Raw genomic sequence first — 18501 nt, forward strand, 5'->3', positions numbered from 1 at the left:
TACAAGCCATACATTATTTTCTTGGTATTCTTTTGTTTAGCATGTAACGACTTGTTTATTCAAAGCATTGACTTTGTCAACCTGTCGTGTTTGTTAAAATGACTTGATTGTCATAATTAAGACTGTACGTCAACTGGTCTATTATGGATATGGGGGTGGGACTCTCGTTCGGGTCCAAAGTGCTAGTATTTTACCAACCTTTGACAATGTGTCGTGTTGCTTCGTTTTATCATATTTGTTAGTACATTCTAATTGCTGTCAATCATATTTGCATTTAGAGGTGTCAAAGGCATGGAAGGCCTGTTAGTCATAAACGGCCCGACCTAGCCCAATATTCCTTAACAGGTTGGGTTGGGATTTTTGGCCCACTAGGCCTGACGCATAGGTTGTCTCGAAAAGGACCAGCCCCGCTTGCTTGGTTTGGTACTTGCTTTTTTGTTTTGAAATGGTCATAATTCCCCCAACAATTATATAATTTTGGAGCATTTTGTCGTTGATTAACCATCCAAGAAAATCAATACAAACTCTATTCAACATTGTTAATTTTTAATAATGTGAACCCCAATCCCCGAGCCAAGCTATCACGATGGATCTTCTCAAGTGGAGGATCCCCTATATGGATAATACACATTCTAATTGATTGGGTCTAATTGTAAATGTTTTGTTCTGAAGCAAAGATATTCACGAGATGATTCGACCTATTCATGACGCAGAAATATTGAATTCTCTTTCAAATAAGTCTTGAAAGGAGAAGGAGGGCTGGAATATCAACAGGTGGCTATTATTGAATTCTCCTGATCCGATAGTACCCATTACAAAACTTGAACCATAATCATAAGAAAATTCCACAATTTGAGGTTTTGATTGCGGTGTTTGGTCCAAATAAGCAACAATTTGGTTCTCGTCGGAATCAACTAGAACAATGGGGCATGACTCATCCAAATATTTGTCTACAATTTTTTTCTGACAAGTGAATCTTGAAGGAAACCCTTCTGACAACAAAATGTTTCAGTGTTCACCATATAATTGTTACCTACTGAAGTTACAACATATAATTGTTGATATGAACCTTAGGAGAACCTGTAACGGCCTGACCCACCACGACCCAATCTCTCCACCAACCACTGGACTTGGCCCATAGCAAGCCCAGCCTGGCAGTTCCCAACCCCTTTCGACCCATACCAGAAAAGATTGGGCAGTGGTTTAACGTCTGTAGCGTCTTATATTCTGCACCCAGTGACCTTCCCTGGCCGATGTGAGATTACATCCAGAACAGTAACCCCCACTACCCGCCCCTCAATCAGCCCAGAGTAGAGCATCACAGTCCACCCCCCTTAGGAGCCCATGTCCCCGTGGGTCGAGCCGGACACGGGCACCTCGCCCCGGATAGACGCGAGGGACGAAACCCACATACACACCAAGGTTGGCTTCGATACCAACTGTAACAGCCCGACCCACCATGACCCAATCTCCCCACCAACCACTGGACTTGGCCCATACCAAGCCCAGCCTGGCAGTTCCCAACCACTTCTGGCCCATACCAGAAAAGATTGGGCAATGGTTTAAGGTCTGCAGCGTGTTATATTCTACACCCAGTGACCTTCCCTGGCCGATGTGGGATTACATCCAGAACAGTAACCCCCACTACCCGCCCCTCAATCGGCGCAGAGCAGAGCATCACAGTCCACCCCCCTTAGGAGCCCACGTCCCCATGGGTCGAGCCAGACACGGGCACCTCGCCCCAGATAGACGCGGGGGACGAAACCCACATACACACCAAGGTTGGCTTCGATACCAACTGTAACAGCCCGACCCACGATGACCCAATCTCCCCACCAACCACTGGACTTGGCCCATACCAAGCCTAACCTGGCAGTTCCCAACCACTTCCCGCCCATACCAGAAAAGATTGGGCAATGGTTTAAGGTCTGCAGCGTGTTATATTCTGCACCCAGTGACCTTCCTTGGCCGATGTGGGATTTCATCCATAACAGTAACCCCCACTACCCACCCCTCAATCGGTGTAGAGCAGAGCATCACAGTCCCCCCCTTAGGAGCCCACGTCCCCGTGGGTCGAGCCAGACACGGGCACCTCACCCTGGATAGACGCGGGGGACGAAACCCACATACACACCAAGGTTGGCTTCGATACCAACTGTAACAGCCCGACCCACCACGACCCAATCTCCCCACCAACCACTGGACTTGGCCCATACCAAGCCCAGCTTGGCAGTTCCCAACCCCTTCCGGCCCATACCAGAAAAGATTGGACAATGGTTTAAGTCTGTAGCGTGTTATATTCTGCACCCAATGACCTTTCCTGGCCGATGTGGGATTTCATCTAGAACAGTAACCCCCACCACCCGCCCCTCAATCGGCGCAGAGCAGAGCATCACAGAACCACACCCCAAAAGCTAGCTTGTAAGGTTGGAGGCTTGGGCCCGTCCACTCGAGGTTATTACACTAAGATTGATTCATGGATCTATATTGATATTTGAAGCGATGGTTTATCGCCAATGAAAAGGAATATGATCAGTTAAAATGAATAAATGACAATCTATCTAGAGTCTTTTTTAATCTGTATTGAAAGTTCACAGATGATCTATTTGTTAAAATATGAGTAATTTAGTAGCATGCCCGATAACTTTATGACCGTCGCTTTTCACACCCACACATATTACATTCAAGATGATTGTTCATTACCAAAAAACACTTAATTTGCGAAAGAATTTTCTATCATAAAGTAAGGACATTCCACCGCAAAAAATATCTACGACAAAAAAAAATTATGACCGAATTTTAGCTACATAATTTCCATCGAATTTACGATGGAAAATTAACGACAGAATTGCCATCGAGCAAAATAATAAATGAAAAAAACAAAAATTTTCAAATTTGCAACAAAATTTGAGAGCTAATAATCAGTGATTCATCAAAAACCTATAAAGGAAAACTAATCTCTGCACAACTTTGTTTCACTTAAGTGGTAATCCAAGCACTAACGGGTAACGGCAAACCAACCTGAACTCAGAAAAACTTGCAAATCAATGACTCAAAACAACAACCAACTTCTTATCAGAATTTCTAAGCATGAGTTGCCAAGAACTCAACCATATAAAAGTGCATTGCAAATTGGGTCTCATTAACATTAAATCTATCAAGAACTAAGAATCCTGCAAGTCAAGCCAATTAAAACATAAGCAAGCACATACTCCTGAAAAAGCGCATTAGAAACCAATTTTGCTGTAACTTGAAATAGAAATCAATCAGAAAACAAATTAGGAAGGTTATTACAATTTGAATCTGACTACCACTCAGAAAAATCATTTGAAGCTAAAACAAAACATACCGAAAACAGGTCTGGCTACAACTAAAACAAGAAATATCATTAGGAAGACAAAAAAGACTCACAAAATTGAGCAAGGCTACTGCCATTTGAACCTATCATGAGATAGTGTCTAAAGAAGTGCTGGGAAGACACAACATCAGACAAAACCCACTATTCCATATTCCATAATTTTATCAGTTATAAATCCATACCATTGAACTTATTTCCCCTTAGGATTTGGCATCTTCATGAAGGTGAAATCCTATAATAATAGGGGTTTTTCGGAAAAGTAACACTTTTTTAAACCAAATTTTGAAAACTAACCCACTTTTTTAAAAACATGAAATCTAACACTTTTTTTAAAGGAATTGTCCCAAATACCCTTATTCCACATTGGAACGACATAGTTTTGGTTCAAAGGCCGGCCTCCACTTCCCGCGACATCCTTCACCTTCTTCTTTCTTCTTTAACGTTCTTTTTCGACGATTTCCGATAGTCTCCATTCTCGAATACACTGTCATATACGATTTCTGCCACATTCGACCTGGTACAGCATGGGTATGTTATGTATTATTTAGTGTTGTATTTGTGTTTCGTTCCAGTAAGCAGTGATCACGGTTTGTGTTTTTGATTTTATCAGTGGTGGGTGCTTAGGGTTTTAGTTTTTCCTGCTATAGGGTTTCCATATTTCATTAGCGTTTATGGGTTTAGGTTTCCAGTATGTTGTTAGTGGATTTGGGTATGATAGGTTGGTGTTCGAGTTTTATGATTTGATGTTCGGGTAAATAGATTATCCTGTTTGAGGATTTGGGTTTGACTGTTCTGTTCGAGTAAATTTGGTTTACTGTTCGAGTTTTATTGGTTGATGTTCGAGTTTTCTGGGTTGACTGTTCGGGTAAATAGATTATCCTGTTTATATATTTGGATTTGAATGATCTGTTCGAGTAAATATGGTTTACTGTTCGAGTTTTCTGGTTGATGTTCGAGTTTTCTGGGTTGACTGTTCGGGTAAATAGATTATCCTGTTTGAGGATTTGGGTTTGACTGTTCTGTTCGAGTAAATATGGTTGACTGTTCGAGTATTTGGCTGTTCTGTTCGAGTAAATATGGTTTACTATTCGAGTTTTCTGGTTGATGTTCGAGTTTTCTGGGTTGACTGTTCGGGTAAATAGATTATCCTGTTTGGGGATTTGGGTTTGACTGTTCTGTTCGAGTAAATATGGTTTACTGTTCGAGTATTTTTATTTGACTGACTGTTCGAGTAAATATTGGTTTGATTGTTCGGGTAAATATTGGTTTGATTGTTCGGGTAAATATGGTTTGATTGTTCGAGTAAATATTGGTTTGATTGTTCGGGTAAATATGGTTTGTTGTTCGAGTATTTGAGTTTGATTGTTCGAGTAAATATGATTTACTGTTCGAGTATTTTAGTTTGACTATTCGAGTATATATGATTTATTGTTCGAGTATTTTAGTTTGGCTGTTCGAGTATTATTAATTTTGTGTTTTAATTAATTGTCCCATGCAGACTATCTGATAAGTGAGGAGCAACATTTCCCCGCCCGGGTAACCACCTTTTCAAACATATCAGTTGTTACCACTTCAATTAAATTGAAGTTGAATGAGGAGCAACTTGAGGTTTTTAGGCAATCATGCTTTGGCATGATGCTGGATGTACATGACATCAGTTGTTCTTCACAACTGATACACCAGCTTCTACTACGTCAAATTGTTTCTCCCCAGGGTGATTTTGGAGAAAGATTGCATTTCAATATTGGTGGAAAGAAGTGCACATTTGGTATTGAAGATTTTACGATTATCACCGGACTATTATGTACAGAATCTGTGCCCGATGTGTCAAGTCTGGTTGATACATCTGTTAATAGGCTAAAATCCCTTTATTTTGAAGAAAAATGTGGAAAGGGCAAGGGTAAGGGGAAGGGGACCAATGTAAGCAGAGCTGAGCTGGAAGAGGCATTCGATAAATGTGATAATGCTCATGATGCTTTGAAGTTAGCTTTGGTGTATTTTGTTGAGTCTGTATTGATGCCTAGAGAGAGAAGAAATGCCATTAATATTAAGTGGCTCCAACTTGTGGATGATTTGGATGCCTTCAACCAATATCCATGGGGAAGCGTTTGCTACGAACGTACTGCTACCTCTCTTGCATGTGCCATGATTGGAAGGGCTGAAAAATACTTGAGTAAGGGTAAGGCAAAGGAGACATACAGCCTTTATGGAATGCCAATAGTACTCCAGGTAAAAAAAAAATAGATCATTCTATTTGTGTTCTGTTTATTATTTATTGTAATAATAGTTTACCAATATTTTTTTTGATTATTTGAAGATTTGGGCGTATGAAATTGTACCCATTATAGCCCAGAGGTATGCCACCAAATGTGGTGAAACACACCCCAGAATCCTCAAGTACTCAGGGAATCAAACCCCTACTTCAGATGACATCGTGTCAGATGTATTTGAACTGATAAAGGTCAGTGAAGTTAAAATGTTTAATAAAATTTGTTGTTCGGGTAGTTTTAGTCTTATGTTCGAGTATTTGTAGTTTTATAGTTGAGTATTTATAGTAACATGTTCGAGTAGTTGTAGGTTGATGTTCGAGTATTTGTATTTTGGTGTTCTAATTTCACTCATCACTTTGTTTTAATCTTCTCAGATTGAGGTTCATGATGCTCTAGTGCCAACGGAGGCTGAGCTGGAGAAGGATTATGTTAGGGAGGTTATGAAGAGAATTAAGAAAAGAGAAATTAAAAGAAGCAGAGATAAGTCTGAAGAAGATGAAGAAGAGAAACAGAGAAAAGAGAGAAGAACTAAGAGAAGGAGGGATTATAATGTTAATGTTGAAGAAAAAATGAGAAAAGAGAAAAGAACAAAGAGAAGGGATGATCACATCGAGCATGCACATGCACATAAAGCTGGAGGGAATTTGATATTGAAGGCCAAGTTCGATGCTATAGAGCAGAAGTTGGGAGAGCATGGTGGTCAACTTTTGGACATGAAAAAAGAAATTGTTGAAAGCATTACTGGTTTTTTTGAGACTACCAAGGCAATTTACGAAGGTCTGGCAGTGTTAAAAGGAAATTGGGAGAAAAAGGAGGATAAGGATGGAAATCAGGATGAAAAGGATGAGAATGAGGATGAGGGAAAGGATGATGAGGGTGAAAAGGATGATGAGGGAAAGGATGATGAGGGTGAAAAGAATGATGAGGGAACGCATGATGAGGATAAAAAAGAGGACCAGGAGGAAACGCATGATGCGGATAAAGAGGAGGAGGACAATGAGGGAAAGACAGTTTCCCCTGTTAGACATGCCGATGATGTTGAGGATGCAGCCGTAGTTGCTGGATTGATGGATCTCACAGAACAAGTGTTTGAACAGCCAATGACAGACAAAAGTTCAATTGGAGTTGAAGAGATTCCAAAAGCCAAGTACACATTTACACGGGGAAGAAAAAGAGGTTCCACATCGAGACGTGTAAATATATATAATCCAATGCGAACAGAGTGTCAATCACAAGAGAGAAGCACCAACCAAAATATTGATGGTCCTTGGCCAATCAATTTAAAGAGGTCGTATTCGACTCTTTGGAAACAAGGATTGGAAGCATGGGTAAGAAACAGGGCTGAGGATACATCTTATTTGGTTGTTGGTGGAAAGAAGTTATACAAAAATTGGTTTATCAACGCAATGACACCCGATTACTGGTTGACAGACCAGGTAACATATATATAACCATATTTAAAAAAAAAATTATTCGTAATAGTTACTTATAGTTATCTTTGATTTTGAAGCATATGGACGTCGCAATGTACCTCCTCATGAAGAGGATCAAGCAATACCCTGCCATATTCAAGAAGAAGGTTGTGCTGCTGGACACTATATTCACTGTAAGTATTTTATATGTGTGTTCGAGTATGTTTGTTAGATGTTCGAGTTGTTGAACTTGATGTTCGAGTATATTAGTTCACATGTTCGAGTATTTTAGTCGGATGTTCGAGTATTTTATTTCATATGTTCGAGTATTTTAGTCGGATGTTCGAGTATTTTATTTCACATGTTCGAGTTTTTTAAGATACATGATCGAGTTTTTTAGTCAGTTGTTCGAGTATTTTAATTCACATGTTCGAGTAGTTTAGTCGGATGTTCGAGTATTTTTATTTCATATGTTCGAGTATTTTATTTCACATGTTTGAGTTTTTTAAGATACATGATCGAGTTTTTTAGTCAGTTGTTCGAGTATTTTAATTCACATGTTCGAGTATTCTAGTCGGATGTTCGAGTATTTTTATTTCATATGTTCGAGTATTTTATTTCACATGTTCGAGTTTTTTAAGATACATGTTCGAGTTTTTTAGTCAGTTGTTCGAGTATTTTAATTCACATGTTCGAGTAGTTTAGTCGGATGTTCGAGTATTTGAGAAAAAATAATATAGTACATTTTACAGGTATCAGTTGAATCTCACTTTAATGAGTTCACTAAAGATCCTCATAATGTTGGAGAATGGGACAAACATGAAGTCTTTGAGCACTATATTTCTGGAAAAAACCCTGAAGGGTCCATACCATTGAATGGTGTAGATTACATTTACTTTCCCATGAACTGGAGAAATATCCATTGGGTTGCAATTGAGGTTGAAGCTGGCAACAAATGGATCAATGTATATGATCCCAAAATTTCAATCACCAGCAAGGAGGATTGCAATAATCATATGAAACCGTTGAGGACTATGTTGCCATACATCCTTCGTTTGGGTGGGATTGATGCAGGAGTCGCCCCATGGCCTGCTCATAGATTGCAAGTTGTTCCTCAGCAAGAGACCGGGTAAATGTTTCCAGTGTTAGATAAATTTTTCATGGTGGTTAATGTTTATATATTTTTGTAACATATATGCTATCTTATGTTTTACAGGGGAGATTGTGGGATGTTCACAATAAAATTTATAGAGGTATTGAGTGCAGGAATGCCAATACAACTTATTAATCAGACAGACATGATGTTTTACAGGAGGAAATTCGCAATCGAGTCATACGGACAACATTTTTAACTTACTTTTGTAAATATTTATTTTCATCCTATTAAATTGTATATAACTCAGTGTAATACAAATATTGGTTCGAGTAATGCAAGGTACATTTGTTCGAGTAATTACCTATTATCATCGAGTAATATACTATAATGTATATTTGTTCGAGTACTTTTCTTATTTGATCGAGTAATATAATATTCACATGTTCGAGTAACCTATTAAATGATCGAGTAATTCACATGTTCGAGCATTTGTTGAGTATATTCGAGTATATAGGTGTACCATTTAGCGTATTTCTTGGTTCTATTCGAGTAATTGGTGGCACATGTTCGAGTATTTGTTGAGTCTATTCGAGTAAATGATGGCCCATTTCGAGTAATTGTCCAGGCTATTCGAGTAAAACATTTAACTGTTGGAGTAATACATTGATTCTGTTCGAGTAATACAGTTAACTGATTAATGAATTTATCAAAAATCATAACATTAATGATGTTGGAGTCAATGCATGTTACATCTATGATGTTGGAGTCAATGCATGTTACATCTATGATGTTGGAGTCAATGCGATTGGCTCTTTGCATGTTTGACGATTATGACCTCGCTGTCGACACCGGGAACATATCCTCACTGCTATAGTTTCACCAGATGATGGGATCCTTCGTTGTCTTGGCCTCCCCCCTTGACGTCTAGTCGCCGGTGGGAGCAATACGTTGTCCTCGCTAACTTTGCGTTGATCCTCAATAGTTACTGGGTATATAGCTTCAGCATAAGCTAACATTAGGGCCTCATTCGTATAGTACGGAGAACACAAGGAATTAAAAGATATGTTCCTATATATATAGCATTAAATACAGTGGAGTTAATACTTAGGATTATTCCTATATATATAGCACTATCTACGGGAAAGATATACATCAACCGAAAAGAGAAATCTCCTTTTTGTATAATATGACATCCTCTCGGACTGCTGTCAACACCTTGAGGAAGGAACTGGAGGAGGCATATGAAGACCTGGAAGATCACGAAGCTAAGATTGCAGAGCTTACTAAAGCTCTCCAATCTGCTGGGAGTTCATTGTCCCAGCTCCATGAGCTAGCTGAGAAGCGAGCTATGGAGCAGGACACCCATAAACTCCAGGACTCCCTCCTTGATCTATCTGTTTTGATCAACGAGGTTTTAGATAAAATAAGTGAAAAATTGAACATCTGGAGTTAGGTTGTAATAAAAAATTTTATAAATAAAATTTATATTTCCGTTACATTATTTGTTTCATTTAATATCTGTTGCAATATTTAACCTGTTGAAATATTTACTCGAACACACATCCATAATACTCGAGCATATATCACATAAAACTCGAACATATATCAAATAATACTCGAACATATGTAACAAAATACTCGAACACATATGAAAGATACTCGAACATGTGTAACAATTTACTCGAACACATATCACATATTACTCGAACATGTGTAACAAAATACTCGAACACATATCACATATTACTCGAATCATTTAGGTTCAAATTTAATTCATAGAATTTGAAGAGTTCGAGTAGTAACCGTTTTAGCTTCCCCACGTTCTTTTAAAATAACTACCCACTTATTAGAACGTTGTTCCTTCAACTATAAATAGGACATAGGAAGAAACTGTTTAAGGTCATCCTTTATCCTCTTAAATCAAAGATCACCCATCTCGATCTAAAATGAGTTCTTCTCATCCAACTTCTTCAAAGAGAGCAATAAATGAAGAGGAAGACCCCATTCCTCCAAAGAGAGCAAAGACTGAAGACCCGTTTTCTTCAAAGAAGACAGGGGTCCAAGAGAAAGGTTCCACTTCGACGAACACCGAGGAGCCTCAAGACCCTATCGTCGACATATTCACTGTATCTGAGGAGTTATATAGAGAAAATCCTGAGAACTCCATTGAAGGGTTGAAAGAACTACTGAAGGAAGCCGAAAGCAACCTTCAGAACGAATATGAACGTAACCAGTCCTACACGGACGTGCTCCGTTCTGTGAGGGATGCATTGATCAGAATTCGTGACAATGCATGGGGTCACGCTCGAGGCCAAAATGCTTATCGGCTACAAGAGTCCCTTTTGGACCTTGCAGCCCATGTTGGAACTGCAATGAATGACATAAACGATGTAATCCTTACATGGGCACGTTAGAGTTTATTTCACCTAATGTCAATTTTTATCAAATATTTCCTTTATCATTCTGTGAAGTCAACAAATACTCGAACATCAATAAATAAAAACTCGAACAGATATATCGATAAATACTCGAACAGATATATCGGTAAATACTCGAACAGATCTCAACAAATACTCGAACAGATATATCGGTAAATACCCGAACAGATCTCACTCGAACATATCTACAAAAATACTCGAACATCAATAAACAAAAACTCGAACATCTATCGGTAAATACTCGAACATATCTCAACTAATACTCGAACAGATATATCGGTATATACTCGAACATATCTCACTCGAACATCTATCAGTACATACTCGAACAGATCTACAAAAATACTAGAACATCAATAAACAAAAACTCGAACAAATCTCAACAAATACTGGAAGAAGAACATAAACTAAATCAAATGAATATGGTGTGTATACGATTGAATGCAAGGTAAGAGAGTTCTAACGAAGCCTATATACCATGCGAACTTAAAAATCACTCACTTGGGGTTATTAATGTCGATATAGAGCAAGAATGACGGCAGCGATGGGAACGCCGATAACGCTGAAGAATGCCCAAGCCTAAACCCCAGACCTCTTGAAGACGCTAGTCCAAACAAAGAAAAAAAGAAGGGAGAGAAACAGAAGCTCAAGAACTCAAGTCTTACAGGTGAAGGATTTGCAGTACTGATTTTGTCTCTGGAAGTGATGACAGGGTACGCTCCATCCCAATTCGTCAATTGGGTATTCAAGGACTCTTAATTCAAAGATCACTGGTCCGTTTGGTGGTGCAAAAAGATTATTTTCAATGTTAGCGGAAAAGTTGTAAAAAAAATAGCTGAGCTTTAAGCTGTCAAATATGTTGTGAGGTGTTTGGTGAAGTAAAAACTGACGCTAGCAGAAAAACTGTTGAATTAAAGTATTATAATATTAGATTTTATGATTTTAATAATTCATCTAATAAATATAATTTTTATTAAAATTGTTTTTGTATCAATAATTTATAATTTTATCATTAAATTTAATTTAATAAATATTATTATTATTAAAAAAATTGAGTATATTAGAAATTTTTTATATCAAAACTGAAAATAATTTTATTAAGTAGCAAAATATATAATATTAAGTAGAAAACTGTATATATATTATTAAAATTGTGGGGCTCACATTAATTATTATAAAAATTTAAAATATAATCATTACGTGGGCCCCATAATTAAAAAATACTAGGCGGATCCGCCTTCTCATATTGCAGCGGAACCGCTGCAAGCGGTTCCCTACACTGTTTGGTGTAGCGGAACAGCACAACGATGGCCTTAGTGGAACCGCTTTTGATTCCGTTGCACCAAACAAGTGGCAAGACTTCTTGGTCTTGCCATCCAGGTTCTCCTTTTCCTCCCCGTAATTATATGAATTTACCAAAATGACCCAAATAATTATTATATTCACAATATTAAAATAAATTTATTTATAATTTTTGTAAAAATTTTGAAAATATTTTGGTGAACGAAAATGCCATATACTTCAATTGTAACGTCGAACGAATTCCTAATGTAGCTAAAATCTAGCCCAACAATTCATGACCTAAATTGTAAGACAAAGAATATATATATGTTGATAACAACTAAATTGGTAAGTTTTTAGTTAATCCTTACAAGTGACCTAAACGTAGGTTCAAAGAGTTGTTTTATGAGTTTTAATATGCATTTCTTATGTTGGTGCTTATCTATATGTGCGTATGAGTTTGAGTTGAATTTTTTTACTGGTTTATATATTTTAGGGCTTTGTCGAGGGTAAAATATACAATCAAAGATTTGTATCATTGGGCCACTAGCAACCTGCAAATCAGATAGAAGGATCGAAGTAAGATTTGAGCATCGATGGGGTACGTACCAAAGACACTCCAACGCTGAAGTTAGTATGGTGATCGAAGGCTTTCAATGACAATTAATTGAAGATGGAAGTAAGCAATAGCAAATAGTAAAGAATTCAAGTGAGCAATGAAGATAATTCTTAGGATGGTTCTGTCGTAGAGTTTAGGTCGACGAGAGTCAGTAGAGCATAGTTCTATAGAAAGAGAGAGCTTTCAAGAGAGAGGGGGGGGAAAAGATCCTTGCCTTTGGTTAATTTATGCTATTTATCTTGTAGTCATTGGGACATGTGTCCTCTTGTGTTTTGTTCGATCTCGAGCCAAGTTATCCTTGGAGACATGTTGCCAAGTTATCCACGTGTTACCTATGACAAGACGTAAGACAATTCTGTGTGTAAAGAATTATCCCAATTATGCCCTTGCGTGACAGGAGGAAAGTTGAGGATATCTTATTGTGTCAGAAGTGGGTTGATTTGGTTGATCCCTGCAGTACGTCCTGCAGGATTTACAGACGTCAAAAGATCAGGAACCAAAACAATGGGACTTTGTAACCAAGAAAATAATACTGTCATGGCTAGATTGTTCGACTTCAACAATTATTATTCCGACTCTTCGACAGTCAAAGACACGAGTCTTCAACCCAAATTGTCTGGCCCAATTTCGGTTTGGGCCCTTGATGGGCTCCTGACAATTGTTGGGCCAGGGCAATTTTTTGCTCTTACATTTACTAGGTTTGTAATTGCAACTAATGCCCACCTTTGTAAATTGTAATTAGTAATGAATCTCTTAGGTTGTGTTTGATATCACTTCTATAAATTTTGAAAACAAAAATAAAAAACAAAAACATAAAACATAAAATTGAAACTTGTTTGGTTGAACACTTAAAACTGAAAACAAAAATTGAAAACAAAAACTGAAAGCATGTGTGTTTATGCTTTTATTTTCATAATAATGGAATATATCCACACCACTATATTTTTTATATAGGAGAGAGATTGACTGAACTTCATGGAATGTAACAGCCCATCTCCAAGCCGGACCCATGGGCCGCTACCCCCAACCCCTCTCCTTTTCCCCAGGCGGGTTGTTGATGGTGAGACTCGACCCCCCGATCTCACACACCCTTTAACATAGGGCCAAAGGCACCATATGCTACCAACTAAGCCATGGGCCTAATGGGTACATGAGTTGTTGCACATAATCAACGCTATTTTTTAAGGTTGTCTCATTTTTTAAGATACCTATTTCTAAGATTCCTTCCTAGTACCATTCATCCATTGTCTTATCTATGGGATTGTCATAATTGGGAAAATACATAGAATTTTGTCTCAATCCAACTTCTGCTATTAGTTCCTTGATTATGCAGATGTGATAAATGTATGTATACCTGTCTGTTTTTTTTGTTTGTTTGTAGTAAATAGTACTCTACTAGATGGGTGGATTCTTTCTTGGGATGAATGCTCATCTATTCTACCTTGAATGATGTACTAATTCCTCGTCTTTGCACCGAGTAATAATTATAAACATGCCCAATGAGTTTTACTTACCATGGTTGAATTCTTCATTGCTTATTTTTACCTATTTTTTTTTAAAAAACACTGTTTTGGCTTAGCAAATAGGCAAAGCAAGTGAAAATAAGCAATGCCTAACTCAATTTTAAGTTCGGTAGTCGAAGTTGACTTTACTGAACCAGTACTGAATTAAGTGTTGAAGAAGGTGAAGTTATATGCCAACTAGCGCCAGCTGCTTTTAGGGACTGTGTAGAATGTCTCTTTTTTCTAAAGACTTTTCTCTCTTTTTAATTTCTTATCTCAGGTTAGGATTCATAGTTTCCTGGATAAAACTAAGGATTACCTAAAGAAGAATACAATAATCAATTCTCAAGATGGTCTGGAAAAGGACAAGGAGATGGTCAGGAAACGTGTGAAAAGCGTGAAAAGCTTAATCAAAAGGAAAAGACTCACTGAAGTGCAAAAGCTAGTGAAAAATGATGAAACTAAACCTTGGGGTAGAGATACACAAGCTAAGGTATGCAGTTTCCGCATTTCTACCTTTTGGAATGGATTTTTTCATTTATTTCTATAGATTTTTTTTTTGTTCTCAATAATGAAAATATCTTCCTCCGACTCCCCTCCTCGGCCCTGCCTAATGCAATTGTGCAGCTCGGGAGCCGTCCGATTGAACTGTTGATTGACACAGCTTTTGTACAACCTCCAGTTAATCAGTCAGCAGATACTCCACCTGATGTTCGACCTGCATTTAGGCACAAATTGAAAACCTTGGGGAAGAATACTGGGTGAGACTTATATTCTTTCCATGAAAGAAAATATCTTACTTACTTTTTAATACCTTGCACGTCTGTCTGCTGAATCATCTTTTTGTCCTTGCAGGCAGGGAATGGCAAAGAAGTATGGAGTTATAGAATGTGATCCCCTTATTCTTACTGGGCTTGATAGATCTGTGAGTTAAGAATCTCTTTCTTTCCCATGTAGTTGCCTTATGATAAAATTGCACCATTGACTTGTTGCTCAAGTAGTTTCAATTATGATACTTTTTGTGGAATCACCTGGAACCTAATTGTCAAAAAAGTTATCCATTAATAATCAATTTTCAATGAAAATGTTTCTTAGTTGCCTCAGCTTATAATACAACATTTAGGTATCCTATCTTTAACAAATAATTCAAAGGACTTTGCCATAGGCTACCTTTATTTCTGGTGTCCTTATTCGAGTAAAGTGAAGTGATTTTTCATTCAAAAATAGTTGATCTTTTATTTGTGATGCGAATTGATTTGTACTGTAGCTATTCCCTGATTCTCGGATAATTGTTAGAGCAGGGAAGTGCTGCTGAAGATGTGAGATGGATAAAATGTTGTTTGTGTTCCAAATATTTAGATCAATATTATATTCTTTGTGTCTTGACATTTTGCTAATGAAGTTATGTTTGATATCTTTCCTCTAAAGCAGGCTAAGCATATGTTGATTCCTTATGTGCCGATGCTGGTGCCTCCTAAGAAATGGAGAGGGTATGTATGGTATAGAAGTTGGAAGTGATATAAATTTCATATTTCTTTCAGCAAAGTCTGCCTTGGGAATGTAATGGGTGGCTGTAAAATCAAATGTAGTTAAAAAATAACTTATTTGCAAGCATCAGTGATAATGCTTTTTTGAATCTTCTTCTCCTTTTTTTCCCTGTTGAACAGAAAACACTAAAATCGAAAGTTTAAAAATTAGTGATAAATAATAATTGAAATTTAATTATAAATGTACCAAAAGCTCTTTGAAAATAACTCGGATACAAATTGTCAACATCTAGATAATGGAATTGATAACACAACTTGTTCTTATAAAAACCGAGCCCCATTAATTAGAAAATCAATTATCACGGCATAAGAAAAATTGGAGTGCCTTCTCAGAAACTTAACACCAACTTTTGCTTCATCCAAATCATTCGTGACCAAAATTTCTTGAACTCACAAATGCAGTTCTAGTCGTGTAAGAAATACGTCTTAAATATTAATGCTACGGATTAATATAGATGCTCATGTGTCTTCTTTACAAGCCAAGTATTTTTTAGATATAGATGTTGACGAGGCGTACAATCTTTCTTCCTCAAATCAAGGCAATTGCCCTCGAGACTTGGTGACTTGACATGCATAATAGAAAGATTGACAACAACGCAGGAAAGGAGGTGCACATTCGATGTCACCTTGAGTTGAGGGAAGCCCACCAGAGTAGGATTTCAGGTAGGGCGATAAAAGTGATGAAGAACAACAAATAGAAGCCCTAACTAGTATATATTTATCATTTATTTTTAATATTTATTTTTTTACCAGAAATCACACCCAGGACCTGGCCCTGTTAAGAACTTATTGGTCCGGGTTAGACCCAGTCCGAAAAAAACATTTTCGGGTCAGCCGGATAAACACTGGGTTGGGCCGGGTTTCAAAGCGTGGTGTACACCCCTACATTCACCTATACTATTTTTTACCATAAATTTTACAATCTATCATAACTCTTTAATTTCTCTCCATCATTTCAATATTTCTTAAATTCTCTAACACCCATCATCATTATGTCATCAACAATATTGATCGGTTTGGGTCTTCATTTTAGGACATTTGTTCATAGCGAGCCAAGAGCAACTCATTTTGGAGTAGACATTCACCTATACTATTTTTTACCACAAATTTTACAATCTATCATAGCTCTCTAATTTCTCTCCATCATTTCAATATTTCTTAAATTCTCTAACACCCATCATCATTATGTCTTCAACAATATTGATCGGTTTCGGTCTTCATTTTAGGACATTTGTTCATAGCGAGCCAGGAGCAACTCATTTTGGAGTAGACATACCCATTTATTTATTTATTCTATAGTACCCATTTGTTTAATAATTAATTAGTAAAATTGAGTTGTTTAATTTAAAACTTTTGAATTTATCAGTGTAAAAATTTTGGTGGGGACTAGTTCCACTCCACATTTTCCCATTTAAATCCCATTACTAGAAAATTCCATGAAAAATTCACATGTTTCTGAATACACACATTTTCATTTTTTAAAAAAAAAAAATCCAAAGACACCCGTTGGCTATATGGCTATGGCAGTATGAATCAAGAGGATTGAAGAAAGTTTTTTGAGCATAATTTGCACTGTCATGACATGCTTTTGCACTCCCAACTCCACTGACACACTCACTACGGAGAACAATAGAGTATTTCCATTGAAGCCATGGAAGAAATGTCCAGCACGAGGCAATGAATGTTTGTTTAATAATTTGAGACACCATTTTACATCCACAGTCATGCGGGGAGGTAGCTGCATCAGTGAATTTGCACAAACCAGGTGAGTGAATAGGCACTTATCCAATACATGCATTGTACCCGCTCGACTAGTATGATTTGGACATCCGTTTGATTTGTATGACTTGAATATTAGCTTGACTCATATGATTTGATTATCCGCTTAACTTGTATGGCATATGATTACCCATTTCCTTTAGTCAACTTGTCCCCTTTGTATTGTTTAGGTCACTATTCATTCACAGAGTCTTGTGACTAAAGCCTCCTTTGTTGATATTTTTTTTCAAATAGTATTAATCCGGCAGGACTAGGATTGTCCTCAGTTTATTGGACTGTTCCATTGTTTTGGTGAGCCCCACGTCTGTTGTATGAGTATTTTATATCTGTGTCTTTTGGATCTCATGTTCATCTCTGAAATTAGATGCTCCGTTTAAACACGGTTAGGGCACTTCTTGTATTTATGGCCAATAAGTCCGATGATGTTTTGGACATATAAATGGGATGGACTTCCTTATCTAAATCGGTTTATATGTTCTATTATGAGGCTTGCTTGATCTCTGTGACCCATACTCCATCATAAAATGTCGTACTTGAATATAAATATCACATAGGCCTCTAAAATCCATGTCAATACTTGTCAAGAAAACATATTCAAATACTGGATATGAAATCAGTTTTGAGCAAAGTCTTTCAATCTCAAACTTCATGCCCTTTTCAGTTAATTCTTTCTACTAAAGTATTCATTTATATGAAATCCATACCAGGATATAAAACCAGCTTGTATAAAGCTTGCTATATCCATTTGCAACAAGATCCATACACAGTTCAAAATCAAACCTTTCTCTAGTAAAAACTTCCTGCCAGAGTACCTAGTAAATATAGAACATATATCAAGTGTAAAATTCCAGGTTGATACATATAAATATAGATATGCTAAGCTGTTATTGAGGAAATATGGTTTTAGTGTCACTCACCTTCAAGCGAATCTTCCCTAGCTAGTACCCTAGGCTCCTTTACGATATGTGTCCCTTACATTACAAATCTCCACCAGCTTATTTGCGAAAGGTATTATGAAATACTATGTCCCTCTGCATTTGGCTTCCCAGAAACCCAAGCAACCCATCTCCAGCAATTATCTAAATTAAGCTTATTATAGCTGAAACTCCCCACTCATTCCATTTTTCTAAGCAACCAAACAGAGACTATGTAACCTCATGTATACAGTCACATATCATATCTAGAGAGAAGAGGGTACA

General features: G+C 37.3%; 2 protein-coding genes across 2 annotated transcripts in view; one reads left to right on the forward strand and one right to left on the reverse strand.

The window, feature by feature from the left end:
• The window catches only part of LOC119993506 (receptor-like protein 13), a 51377-nt gene that overhangs the window by 13897 nt on the left and 18979 nt on the right, over window positions 1-18501 (reverse strand). The window lies entirely within an intron of this gene.
• On the forward strand, window positions 14051-15470 carry LOC119993510 (DNA-directed RNA polymerase 3, chloroplastic-like). The gene is made up of 4 exons (XM_038840669.1): window positions 14051-14469; window positions 14604-14737; window positions 14832-14905; window positions 15408-15470. The coding sequence occupies exons 1-4, from the start codon at window positions 14350-14352 to the stop codon at window positions 15410-15412; spliced, it is 333 nt and encodes a 110-aa protein (XP_038696597.1). The 5' UTR covers window positions 14051-14349; the 3' UTR covers window positions 15413-15470.

This window comes from Tripterygium wilfordii, chromosome 23, assembly GCF_013401445.1.
Source record: "Tripterygium wilfordii isolate XIE 37 chromosome 23, ASM1340144v1, whole genome shotgun sequence".
NCBI lineage: Eukaryota > Viridiplantae > Streptophyta > Magnoliopsida > Celastrales > Celastraceae > Tripterygium > Tripterygium wilfordii.